This window comes from Capricornis sumatraensis, chromosome 22 (assembly GCF_032405125.1).
Source record: "Capricornis sumatraensis isolate serow.1 chromosome 22, serow.2, whole genome shotgun sequence".
NCBI lineage: Eukaryota > Metazoa > Chordata > Mammalia > Artiodactyla > Bovidae > Capricornis > Capricornis sumatraensis.
This window is the reverse complement of record NC_091090.1, coordinates 27,818,062-27,832,241: the sequence shown is the minus strand read 5'-3', so window position 1 is coordinate 27,832,241 and position 14,180 is coordinate 27,818,062. Positions and strand designations below refer to the sequence as shown.

General features: G+C 39.7%; 1 protein-coding gene across 1 annotated transcript in view; it reads right to left on the bottom strand.

Moving 5' to 3' along the window:
• Nucleotides 1-1,665: 1,665 nt before the first annotated feature.
• TFAP2D (transcription factor AP-2 delta) overlaps nucleotides 1,666-14,180 on the bottom strand; it is a 60,159-nt gene continuing 47,644 nt past the window's right edge. Inside the window, exon 8 of the mRNA XM_068961037.1 lies at nucleotides 1,666-1,885. Coding sequence (XP_068817138.1) covers nucleotides 1,666-1,885 — 220 coding nt within the window. The remainder of the gene's footprint in view (nucleotides 1,886-14,180) is intronic.

Below are 14,180 nucleotides of genomic sequence, written 5' to 3'. Positions count from 1 at the left end.
AAAATTTAAATATTCATTGGTTATGTTCCTCTTTTCTGTACAAGATTGAAGATAAAAGTTAAATGATTTTAAGAATTATCAGGTAAAAAGCATTTTCTTGTGATCTCTTGATGAAAACTCTCAAGCAATTTCCTTTCCATTAAAAATAATAATAATATTCCTTATGGGGTTATACTGTGGCTGAGACTTTCTGAAAGTAATTGATGTATGTTAACGAGAGGAGAATATTTTCATGCTAAACAATGTCAGGGGTTCACGTATTTTTTAAATGATATTTTTCATTGAGGATGACCTACATTTTTATTTGCTTACAACTTTGAAAGCTGTTAACAGTAGAAAGGTTAGTACTATGTGGTGCCAGTTAGGTTTCTCTACACATTCAGGTTTTAATGGACTGAACTTTCATTCTACTAGCCCCTGGACTTTGCAGCCAGGAACCTCTTGTTTTCAGTGTTTTAACTAAAGGACAATAAGGCTTAAGAACAAGCTATGAAAAAAAAAGGAAGCATCTTAAAAGCAAAAGTCTTCTCTGATCATTGTGGTTTTGTTTTCTTTATTGAACACAGACCTGAATGCTTTGAGCCTCTAAAGGTTTAGAACACAGCTACTGGGCAGGTGGAAGAACCACAAAGGGAGACAAGAATAGTGGCTTTCATTATAACCATACAATCATTGGCCGCCAACACTTCGAGGGGCCTCCACTAGTTTCCAGGGCTCCTCTCCTGTCTCTGAGGGGCAGGGCTTCCTGGAAAGTGCTGTTCCGATTCTCATGCTTTTCCAGGTGAGACAATACCACAGCTTTTCTTTAGAAGCCTAAGTAGCCGAGCTACCCTTTCCTACATCCATCTTGCCCTGACCCGCTATGTGCAGTCTGTTTCCCTAAACTGTTAGGTTGGGGATGTGAGGAGATTGGATAGAAGAGGTCATCTCTTATTTCTTAAACATTCTTCTGAGCCTTTTCTTTTAAAAAATTGGTCTTAGGATGGGGTGGGAATAATCATACAAAGAGGGGATAGAGTTTTCTGGAGTTTTTAAATACCACCAAGGCACTGGTAGTTAAGTAGGCTAGCGGTGACCAAGATTTTAAAATTGCTGTCAATTCACAGGACAAAGATTCATGAATGCCCTTTTCAGTTCCCAAAGCATTTATTGATGGACTGATCGCCAAATTGGTCTATTTAGTGGAAAGAGGCACTCTTTCGTTATAGGGGATTAAGCCGAGAAAGACGGGTGCTGGTGGTGGGTTCCAGTTTGGTCATGCTTTCTGATCCCTAACTACAGAGTTGGACAAGAAAGTGCAACAGTTAGATGTGAAAAAGCATGTGCTGCCTCTCCAAAGTCCAGAAGTGCTTAAAAATTGTGATGTATATAATTCGGAACAATAAATTACGTGCACAAAAGGAGTTTATCATAACATAAAATTAAAAAGTGACAACTTCATCACACAGTTACACTGCTGTTTTCCTTTTTTTTTTGTCTTTTTTTTTTGATTTTGTCCTTTTTTGTTTCATTTTTCATTTCCATTTTTGTTTTTATTTTTTTTTTATGGAGGGCTGGGGGAGGGCTGAGATTTTGTCCACTGAAGATTAATCACCCTCAATGATATATAAATTAGAAAAAATATCAGCAGCAAGACTCTCTGGAAATAGATTCTGTTTGATGTAGTTAGTCTGTCTTTTCTGTTTTGCCCTCTTTCACGGCTGCCTCTGAAGTTTTCCGCAGGGGGGCTTTCTCCGAGGTGCCATGTCCTTGGCCAGAATCTGCCGCTCCACCATTTTTGTGAGCAGTGTGTTTTTCCAAGTAGTTCAGCATTTCACTGAGGACTGTTTGGAAAGTGCTTAGGGCTGCACATATTGCTGGGGTCCCAAAGCCATGAGTGATCAAACTGGAAATGAGAAACAGTAGGAAAAAGAGATGAGCAATTTGCAGTATGATGTGGGATAACAAATCATCCCTCCCTCCCCATTCAATCTGGAACATTACATTAAAAAGCATTTATTGTGTTCCTAAATGGTTCCAAGCATTGTGGAAGGCAGACGCAAGTCAATGTATTGCTCTGAATGACAAGAAATTTAGGTCTATTTGTTATAATATGTCCTTAATAGACTTGATTTGTTGTTGTTTAGTCACTGAGTTGTGTCCCACGCTTTTTCAACCCCCATGGACTGCAGTCTGCCAGCTTCCTTTATCCATGGGATTTCCCAGGCAAGAACACTGGAGTGGGTTGCCATTTCCTTCTCCAGGGTGTCTTCCTGACCCAAGAATTGAACCTGTATCTCCTGCACTGGTGGGTTCTTTCCCATTGAGCCACCAGGGAAACCTGACAGACTTGGTAGGCACTAATTAGCATTTCCAAGTGTTTGACACATGCCTTGACTCTGAGTCTCTATATCATTAAGAAAGCCAGTAAATACAACTTTCTATTGTGAGAATCATTGCTTTTAAGAATGGCACATACCCTTACATAAGCAGAGATCACACAATAAGAGACCAAAAGTGGCTGAGTGTGCCTGACGGTTAGCTGTTCCTCTAACTTCATTCTTCTTTTCTCCAAAATTACAAAGTTTTATCTGAGCATAAGGCATCCTGCTGGAGGCCACATTCCCAAGCTTCCCTTGCAGAAGTTGGACCCAGGACTAACCTTTCCACAACAGACCAAAAGAAGTGATGTTTGCAATTCCCATCTGCTTAAAATGAAAGGTACTGCCCTCTATTTTCTCTCAAAATAGCCATGCAGCTGTGCAGATATGAATAGAACAAGATGGCAGGAATCTACTCAACTCCTGTCTCCTATCTATTTTTGGGGGGTTTCAGCAGGTAACTAATTCACTAATAACTATAACTAATGAGACATGTAGGGAGGGCTGTGGCAACCTCAGCATTGGTAGCCCATCCAACCGTAACAAACATCCTCTCTAGTTGAACAAATACCTAAGCGTAGATTCACTCTTTCTGCAAACAGAACCCACCCAGATTATTCACTTGTGTCTGTTGTTCCTGAAGTGACATTGTCAGGTTGCTCCCCATTACTCATATCTTGTAAAATATAGAAAAACATGTTTGATGTACATCTTGCACATGTTATTATATCCATTTATCTATAAATAACATAGCAGATAAATGGTACATTTGATAAATGAAGTCATTAACTGCTTACAAGCCCTAGTGGTTACAGTTATTGTGACATTGTGCTTAGTTGCTCAGTTGTGTCCAACTCTTTGTGACCCCAGGGACTGTAGCCCTCCAGGCTCTTCTGTCAATGGGGATTCTCCAGGCAAAAACACTGGAGTGGGTTGCCATGCCCTCCTCCAGGGGATCTTCCCAACCCAGGGGTTGAACCCAGGTCTCCTGCATTGCAGGCAGATTCTTTACCAGCTGAGCTACCAGAGAAGCCCATTGTGACATTAGCAGTTTTAAAATCAGATAGTACTATCCTTCACAATATGTTAATTTGCTAGTTATCCTTCTTAGGGTATGTAATCTTAAGGGACAAAAATGACAAGCTCTTAAAATATTGCAAATGATGAATTTAGGATCAAGGCAGCTACTGATATGCCTCAATGGTGATAATAGTAAGATCGAGCACATGGAGTTATTACTTATATTAATATACACAAAGGAGTCTGGAGGATGCCAGACTATTAGGAAGTGTTTCAGCAAATGGTGGAAATTGTTGGCTGTGGGATGTTCGTGGTGAGGGTGAAATTTTCTGCCTGTCTATTATATTTTACAAGTTGCTACCATCTTTCATGCTGGCATTTTACGAAGCCTACCTTATGCCTTAGTCATAACTAACATACATTAAAAAGAAAAAAAACCAGACCTCAGTCACCAATTATTTAGAAAACAAGACTGGTTAATGCTTGGGCAACTATATACACCAAAGTTTGCCTTTTATGAGTAAGGCATCACTGTTGTTGAAGCATATACATATACATATCTCACACTGCTGAACAGGAAAACTGACTTCAGCTCCATTTTTACAATGATAACAGTTAGAGGGGAATCCAAATGTTTTAGAACTTATCAGGAAGACAGAACATAAATGGAGTTGATTAAAGTTGTAGCAGAATTAATCATGGAGGCAACCACATTAAGAACAAATGAGGCGACCTATTAATGTCTAGATGCTTGGCCTTGAGCTCAAACTATTGGGTTGACCAAAAAGTTCGTTCAGTTTTTTCCATAGGATGTTATACATGTTAACGGGATACCTCTTTTCTCATGCTTTATTCCTGTTCAGGGCTCTTTGTACCTTTGAAAGTGAAAGTGAAAGTCACTTAGTCATGTCCGGTGTCTGACCCATTGTGACCCCGTGAACTGTACCCCACCAGGCTGCTCTGTCCATGGAATTCTCCAGGCAAGAATACTGGAGCGGGTTGCCATTTCCTACTGCAGGGGATCTTCCTGACCTAGGAATCAAACCAGGGTCTCCTGCACTGCAGGCAGATTCTTTACCATTTGAGCTACCAGGGAAGCCCATTAGACGAATTTATTTCCCTCTCTATTGCCATGTCCTCTCAGTTTTGACTCCTCTTTCAGAAATTACAGAATTTAGTTCCACTTGGGTAAATATTAAGGTTAGTAGCCAATATTTGAGTCCTGACCATATGCCAGGCTGTGTTCTAAGTGCTTTCTTCTGCACCTCTGATATAATCCAGGCAACAACTCTAAGTATTATTATGTTGATTTTACAGATGAAGAAACAGATACTCAGACATATTAAATAATTTGCCTGAGAAATTCTGTATTGACTCTGTGCTTATTTACATTCCTCCCAGGCTGTGGGTGTGTTTATGACTTCATTTTGAGAAATCAGTCTGTTGGCTATTTCTGCTCAACTTCTTTAACTGAGCTTTGTCCTATGGGCCGGCTTGTAGCCTGAAAGATCGTTCTTACTCATTTTCCTGTTTAAGATCAGGATTCTAAAAGGCCAACTGCAGGAACTTCCCTGGTAATCCAGTGGCTAAAACTCTGCTCCCAATACCGGGGGCCTGGGTTTGATCCCTGGTTAGGGAACTAGATCACATATGCTACAACTAAGTGTTCACATGCCTCAACTAAAGATCCCACATATACCAATGAAGCTCTAAGATCCTGCACACCACAACTAACACCTGGTACAGCCAAATACATAAATAAAAATAAATATTAAAAAAAAATCTTTTTAAAGGCCAAGTACAAAGTAGACGGGTCTATATAAATGCTCTACTTCTCCATGTTGGGAAGAGTGGTTGCCATAATGAAAGATTCTCAGGTTGGCATCCCTCCTTGGCTGATGGTCTTTCTTGCTTCTAAATATGTACCTGGTCTTTTGTAAGCTGCATTGGCCCATGTGCCCTGGGTTGAGAACTCTTTGCATAGAGTCTTCACACTGCCTTTGACCTTAGGCACTGTGTAACTTGTGGGAAGTTACATAGCCTTGTAAGATGGTCTGATGAAAATATCTGCAAGTTTCTTTCCAGCTCTAAGCTGCAGTTCACTGGTATAATGCTTATGGTGCACTTCTTAAAACCAAGGACATGACAGAAGGTTATGGACACTGAAAAACCACTTAGCTCAACAGAGAAGTCTAAACCTCTGAAATATTCAATGTAAGAAAAGGAAGGATCTGAAGTGTTATCTTCAAAACAAAACATATAATGTAAATGTTAATTTCCTTGATTTCACATTACCTGCACATCAAAAAATATGCATGGAACACTACATGGGATAATGCTAAATGCAAAGTATAGCTCTGTTCTAGCAGTGTTCAGTGAGGTTTATGAATCCAAATAATTTAACGTAATCTGATACTGTATGAGAATCACAGAACAAAGTGTAAAAGCACAGGATGATTAAAAGATTTTCTGGGGACATCATGTTTTTCTTTTGGCCCCAACCATTTCAGAAAAATAGGTATATCTCTCATTCACACTGACACACAAAAAGAAGAAAAGGAATAATGTAGAGTCTACAGAAAAACAAGAGAAAAACCGAAAAAGATGAGGCTGATTTTCAGTCCTAGACAGAAAATAAAGTCATGTATAAGGTAACACACCATAGTCAAATCTTCAAAATCTTTGATAAGGCCATTTTTTTGCTCTTAGAAAATATGTTTTAGCCATAGATTTAACGCTTAAGTTATATTTGGCATTTGCATCTATTTTTATCAAATTAATATCAGAGAGCATTTCACAAGTAAATATTACCTGTGCTAAGTAGCAGCCATGATGGCTTGAAGTAGGTTATCAAAATATAAGAGTCTTTAAAAATTCATATTCATCTAAAAGTTTGTCCTCAAGTACACACGTGAGAAAGACAACCAACATTGTGCTAGACGGATCATCTTCATGCCACATTTAACACATTTTGCTCCACCCTGGCAGACAATACAAAGGTTGTATCAGCTTTCTTAATGTATCTCTTCGCTATCCTTAAACCTACCCTGGTCATTCCCACTTGTGTTTGTTTATCCTCCCTTTTTTTTTTCCAGCCAATCTAAAAACCATTCACCCTTCAAAGCTCCTTGGATAATATTGAAAAAAGGAGTCAGTTTCCTGGTCCCCTGATTAAGACATTGAAAAGGATGTGCTTCTACCAAAGGGCAGAAACTTGCCAAAGTGATGAGAAAACTTAACTTGAATTCTGAAGAGAAAGGAGTAACATTCCCCACCCCACCCCCACCCCAGAATATAAAACTAGAGCTCAGAGATCACAATGAAAATAAAATAAGTGAGGGCAAGATCTCATCATCAAAGAGGAAGCTATATGGAGCCATATCAGTTACAGCATAAGTGATCGTCCAAGTTTCAACTTCGACCATGCCCGAAAGGGCAGTCATGGAGGTCCTCCAGTGACGGCAGGAGGGCCTGGGCTCCTGAGGCTCTGAGGGGAACAGCAGCCTTCAGGTTCTGCCCTTGCCCTCAGGCTTTTAGAGACTTCTGAAAGCTATTCCTCAACTCTGGGACCCCTCCTTCTGCTCTGTATATGTAAGCTGTAAGCAGATACCAGCTCTCATGCGTACACGTGTGTCTGCCCAATGCAGGGGAAGATGGTGCCCGTGGCTTCCTCTAGGCAGTCCTCAACCCATCACTCCCTGCAGGGCCTCAGTGTTTGCATATCCTCTGTTTGAGGCCTGAGCCTTCTTGCTCTCAGCACCCTGGGCTGCGGGCTGCTCCTAGGCTGGGCCCTGATCTCCCTTCTGCCTCTGGCTGGGTTGCCTGTCCTGGCCAAGTGAGTTCTGACAGTGCCTCCCCTTCCTGGGGCCTCCAAGAAAAGTATTTTTACACCCCTCTCTCTCCTCTTTTTTTATTCAACTTGTTAATAAAGAGCTTGTAGTGAGAAAAAAATTTAATATAAGATTTAGTATATTAATATAAAATCTATATTAACAGAGATTTTAATGTAAGTGGCAAATAAGATGTTAAATGTATCTCCAACAATCTGTGGCTTGAATTCTTACCATAAACTTTTAATCAAATGTTAGAGTCTAGCCTTCAAAGAAAACCAAAATAGAACCAAACCACCAGCCAACAGCAACAACAACTAAAACAAACAGGACTGAGCCGGAGCACTAGTACTGTCAACCTACACTCTACTTGACATTGTCTGATTGCCACCATTTGGGTATTTGTCACTTCCAGGAGGCAGAGTCTTGAGGGAGAGGAGGCAGGACTCCCATGTATGGAATAATTGAGTTAACGAAGACTAAAGTTTCCTTGATGAAAGTGAAAGAGGAGAGTGAAAAAGTTGGCTTAAAGCTCAACATTCAGAAACAAAGATCATGGCATCCGGTTCCATCACTTCATGGGAAATAGACGGGGAAACAGTGGAAACAGTGTCAGACTTTATTTTTTGGGGCTCCAAAATCACTGCAGATGGTGATTGCAGCCATGAAATTAAAAGCCTACTCCTTGGAAGGAAAGTTATGACCAACCTAGATAGCATATTCAAAAGCAGAGACATTACTTTGCCAACAAAGGTCCGTCTAGTCAAGGCTATGGTTTTTCCTGTGGTCATGTATGGACGTGAGAGTTGGACTGTGAAGAAAGCTGAGCACCGAAGAATTGATGCTTTTGAACTGTGGTGTTGGAGAAGACTCTTGAGAGTCCCTTGGACTGCAAGGAGATCCAACCAGTCCATTCTGAAGGAGATCAGTTCTGGGTGTTCTTTGGAAGGAATGATGCTGAAGCTGAGACTCCAGTACTTTGGCCACCTCATGTGAAGAGTTGACTCATTGGAAAAGACTCTGATGCTGGGAGGGATTGGGGGCAGGAGGAGAAGGGGACGACAGAGGATGAGATGGCTGGATGGCATCACTGACTCGATGGACATGAGTCTGAGTGAACTCCGGGAGATGGTTATGGACAGGGAGGCCTGGCGTGCTGCGATTCATGGGGTCGCAAAGAGTTGGACACGACTGAGCGACTGAACTGAACTGAAAGTTTCCTTGGTTTCATCCAGGAGTCTCTGTTACCCCAGCCTGTAGAATTTACTTTTTGGTTGTGCTGGGTCCTCATTGCAGGCACACAAGCTTAGTCGCCCTGAGGTATGTGCTATTTAAGTTCCCTGACCAGGGGATCTGTGTCCCCTTAATTGGAAGGTGAATTCATAACCACTGGACCACCAAGAAAGTCCAAGACCTATAGTTTGAATTTTTGTTCCGAGAATGAGGAAGAGGAACAATGGAGAGACAGGCTTAGGTGAGGGAGTACTATGTTAGCAAGTGAAAGATTAAATGGTAATTAAGATTCTTTGCTTTCTTTTCAAAGAGGTTAATCTTTAAAACTGGCAAGGGTATTAGTGGAACTGCAAGTTTTTTTTTTTTTTTTAAGTATAGGAAACTCCTATTTAAAGATAAAGGAAACAGAGGTGTTTGTTTCTGAGACACTCAAGTGGCTGAGTAATCTTTGAAAAATCATAGAAGATGGAACAGAAGTAGTGAAATAGAATACTCCAATACACTGGCCACCTGATACCAAGAACCAACTCATTAGAAAAGACCACGATGCTGGGAAGAATTGAAGGCAGGAGGAGAAGGGGATGACAGAGGATGAGATGATTGGATGGCATCACTGATTCAAAGCACATGAGTGTGAGCAAACTTCAGAAGATAGTGAAGGACAGGGAGGCCTGGCGTGCTGCAGTCCATGGGGCTGCAAAGAGTCAGACACCACTGAGCGACTGGACAACAAATACCTTAATAATCAAAGCAGGGGGGGAAAGAGACAGATTTTAGAAATTCTAGGTTATTAAATTACATTTAATTAGTCCCATAGTAAATTTCTAATAATGAGATATTTTTAAAAATCATGTATACCCAGTTTGAATTTACATACAGTAATACTAATCCTTTTTAGGGATGTAATTTGTTGAATTTCGACAAACTTACAAAGTTGTGTCATGACTACCATTACCCAAAACATTTTGTTGTGATTCGTTTTGGTCAACGACACTTTCCTCACCCCAAGATCCTGGGAATCAGTGTTCTAATTTCTATCTATATAGTTTTTACTTTTTACCTGAATGTCATATAAATTGGATCATGAAGTCTACAGGCTTTTATCACTGGCTCTTTTCACTTTGCCTAATAATTTTGGGATTTACCCAGATTGTGGTGTTTATCAATAGACGATTTCTTTTTACTGCTGGTAGGTTTTCCATTAAATGGAATTATTGCAATTTGCTCATGTAATGAATACATCTACAGGGCTAATATTTTTTAAAAATATAAGTGATCACTACAGTACTGCATGGGTTCAGTAATAATAATTGAGTTAACAAAAGCTAAACGTTTCTTAGTTTCCAGTGCAATGCCGCAAGACTTTCTCATTAATCCTACTCTGCTCCACATCTTAATTGACAACATGATTGACAGTGTCATGGATTTGTAACTTAATGGCTGGCATTAGAATAGAGGGGAAAATTGCTGCATTGGATAACAGAACCAAAGTTCTGAAATACCTTTATGTGGTAAAAAGCTTAGTTGGTGGGCTAAATCAATGATGCGAAATTTAGGAGAGATTAAAGAAAACACATCCACTTGCAGTATATTGAGAAAAGGAGACAGCTGACTCGAGCAATTTTCAGGGAAAAGGCTCACCAAACAGTAAGTCAAACCAAAAAACGAGGGTCAAAATGCAATTTGGATGCTAGCTAGTCAGGCTTATAACTACATTCACCTTGAACTATTTTCGAAGTAGATTCCAGCTCATTGATTTAATTTTCCCATGACTAATTTCACACCGAGGCGCAGACAGGTTTTGACAACCACCTGCTGAGAAAACCCAGACTGTTGTAGTTTACAGCACCCGATGTTCTAGAAAATGTAACTTATATTTAACAGTCATCTTCTTAATTTTACTCATGGTTTTAAAAACCCCTGTTTTGCTAGACCTCTTAATTGACATTCTCTAGAGCATCTTTCTGCCACATAAACCATCTTCAAATTGGCTCAGTTTAGGAAGGTAGGTAACACTTTGCTGGATCCAGAGGTAAAACCCTACTTTTGACATTGCCCCTAGTGTTAAAGTATGCTCACATCTCAGCAATGGGAGAGATACCAAATCATAGAACCACCTTTTCTAGGGAGTCTCTGTGTTAGTGTATACACACATGTACACACAACTGACTTACACTGTTTTTATTGACCTGAACACATACTACAGAGACAGATTTTAATTTTTTAAAGGAAAATATATTGCAACAGTTCAAATTGTACTCTCTGTTAATGAGATTAAAAATGAAATAATTGAGGGACTTCCTGGTGGTCCAGTGGCTAAGACTCCGAGTTCCCAATGCAGGGGGCCTGGATTCGATCCCTGGTCAAGGAACTAGATCCCACATGTCTCAACTAAGAGTTTGCATGCTGCAACTAAGACCCGGCACAGCCAAATAAAGAAATAAGTATTTTTTTAAAAAAGAAGAAATTGAGGAAAAATGAAAGCGGTCATAGAGGATAGTAGAGAAGAGATTGTTGCTTGAAAAAGAATAAATTATTATTCTTTATTCTTTCTCCCTGGGCAATTTTCTAATAAGACGTTATTAACAACCCATCTTTAACTCCAGCAGTATTTATGTTTATAAACTACTTGACATTAATCATGAGGAATTATCAGGAGACTTCTATATAATAGAAATTTCACAAACTCCCTGTGATCTCTGGCTAAATGAATATTTTTTGCTTGTGGCTAAATCCTGACATATTTATCTTTAAAATCTCCAAAGCTTCAGTGCCTACTTGGAATATAGGTTAATATAGGATTCTGAATAAATATCTACCAGAGGAACAAGTAAATATAGTTTACATTTCAACAGCCTTGCTGTCCACTAGAGACGTGTTACAAAGCTTTTTCCATATTGCCCTAATTGTTCTACAGAAATGCTTTATCATTACTTTAACTGATTTGTCTAAACTCATTTAAATTAAGCTACTAAGGTAATTTTCTAAAGCATGGCCTAAAGCAAATTTCTATGGAATCTTCCCCTGAATTCTTCCTATCTTGGCAAGAGTTGGGCGTGGCACATGAAAAGACGGATCAACACCACTAATATTAGAGAAATGCAAATCAAAACAACAATGAGACATTACCTCACACTTTTCAGAATTGCTATCAACAAAAAGTCTGCAAGTAACAAATGTTGGTGACATGTGGAGAAAAGGAAAATCTTATACACTGTTGATAGGAACTTAGCTTGGTAGAAAATAGTACGGAGGTTTCTCAAAAAACTAAAAATAGAGCTATGATATGATCCAGCAATTCCACTCTTGAGTATATATCCAGAAAAAAATGAAAGCACTAATACAAAAAGATACATGTATGCCAATGTTCACAGCATCATTATCTACAATTGCCAACATATGAAAGCAACCCAACTGTCCATCAATAGATGAATTTACAGAGAAGATGTGGTATAGCCACTGCAGGAAAAAAATAAGGTCTGCCCTTTTAAGCAATGTGACTGAACCTAGAGGATATCATTAGTGAAAAAGACAAATACTGTATGAAATCACTTACATATGGAGTCTAAAAAGTAATACAAATAAATGACTGCTGCTGCTGCTAAGTCACTTCAGTCGTATCTGACTCTGTGTGACCCCATAGACGGCAGCCCACTAGGCTCCTCTGTCCCTAGGATTCTCCAGGCAAGAACACTGGAGTGGGTTGCCATTTCCTTCTCCAATGCATGAAAGTGAAAAGTGAAAGTGAAGTCACTCAGTCGTGCCCGACTCTTAGTGACCCCATGGACTGGAGCCTACCAGGCTCCTCCGTCCATGGGATTTTCCAGGCAAGAGTACTGGACTGGGCTGCCATTGCCTTCTCCAAATAAATGACTATAACACTATAAAAACAGACTCACAGATATAGAAAACAAACTAGTGGTTACCAGAGGGCCGAGGGAAAGGGAGAGGGGCAGGTTAGGGTTATAAGATTAAGATATCCAATTATTATGTATAATAGATAAGCAATAAGGATACACTTTATAGCACAGGGAATTATACTCATTATCTTATAATAACATTTTAAAAAGTCTAAAAATACTGAATCACTGTGCTATATACCTGAAACTAACATAGTACTGTAAGTCAATTTTACTTGAATTTTAAAAAAAGTTGGGCCTGAGGTCCAACATATCCTTTCTACCTACTAAGTAAACATTCTCTAATGGCAGAAAGTGAAGAGAAATTAAAGAGCTTCTTGATGAAAGTAAAAAGAGGAGAGTGAAAAAGCTGGCTTAAAACTCAACATTAAAAAACTAAGATCATGGCATTTGGTCCCATCATTTCATAGCAAATATAAGGGGAAAAAATGGAAGCAGTGAGAGATTTTATTTTCTTGGGCTCCAAGATCACTGTGGACAGTGATTGCAGCTATGAAATTAAAAGACGCTTGCTCCTTGGAAGGAAAGCTATGACAAACCTAGAGAGCATATTAAAAAGCAGAGACATCATTTTGCTGACAAAGGTCCATATAGTCAAAGCTATAGTTCTTCCAGTAATCGTGTACAATGTGATAAGCTCACTCGTGTTTGACTCTTTGTGACCCTGTAGACCATAGCCTACCAGGCTTCTCCGTCCATGGGATTCTCCAGGCAAGAATACTGGAGTGAGTTACCATTTCCTTCTCCAGGGGATCTTCTTGATCCAGGGATCGAACCTAGTCTCCCGCATTGGAGGCAGACGCTTTAACCTCTGAGCCACTAGGGAAGATATACAATCTTCCCTATACAGTGTGATAGTTGGACCATAAAGAAGGCTGAGTGCCGAAGAATTGATGCTTTCAAACTGTGGTGCTGGAGAAAACTCTTGAGAGTCCCTTGGAAGGCAAGGAGATTAAAGCTGTCAATCCTAAAAGAACTCAACCATGAATATTCATTGGAAGGACTGATGCTGTAGCTGAAGCTATAATACTGTGGCCATCTGATTTGGAGAACCGACTCACTGGAAAGGACCCTGATACTGGGAAAGATTGAAGGCAAAAGGAGAAGGGAGTGGCAGAGAATGAGATGGTTAAATAGCATCATTGACTCAGTGGACATGAATTTAAACAAACTCTGCAAGATAGTGAAGGATAGAGGAGCCTGGGGTGCTGCAGTCCACTGGGTCACAAAGAGTCAGACAAGACTCAACAACTGAACAATAACAACAACAACAACAAGCAAACACTAATTTAACAGGATTAAAAGGAAAATGAAAGTCTCATTACTATGTGCCACTGAAGACTGCCTCACTTAGTTGTGTCTCAACATTAAAAAACTAAGGACAGATTTTTTTGGCTTTCTTTTGGGAAACAAAAAGCTGGGCGTAGCAGATACTATTATGCTACAAACTAGAAGAATGAAGTTCGAGAGGAAATATCCTGGGACTTTCCTGGTGATCCAGTGGTTAGGACTCTGTGCTTTTACTGCAAGGGGCACAGGTTTGATCCCTGGTCGGGGAACTAAGATCCCATAAACCACATGGCCAAACAAAAACCAAAAACAAAAAGACAAAAAGGAAAAGAAAATTATCATTTAGATAATTAGAGCAAAACCTGATTTTATTTTATCAAACTTTAACTTTCTATCTGGAAAAGTTCTGGTGTCTGTAAAGGTTGAAATAGTTTGGGCTACTCCTATTATTTTGTTATGTTGCATCAATCCAATGTGTGCTTGCTGTCATGTATCTTTGATTTCCTGCATAGCTTACGGATGCCACT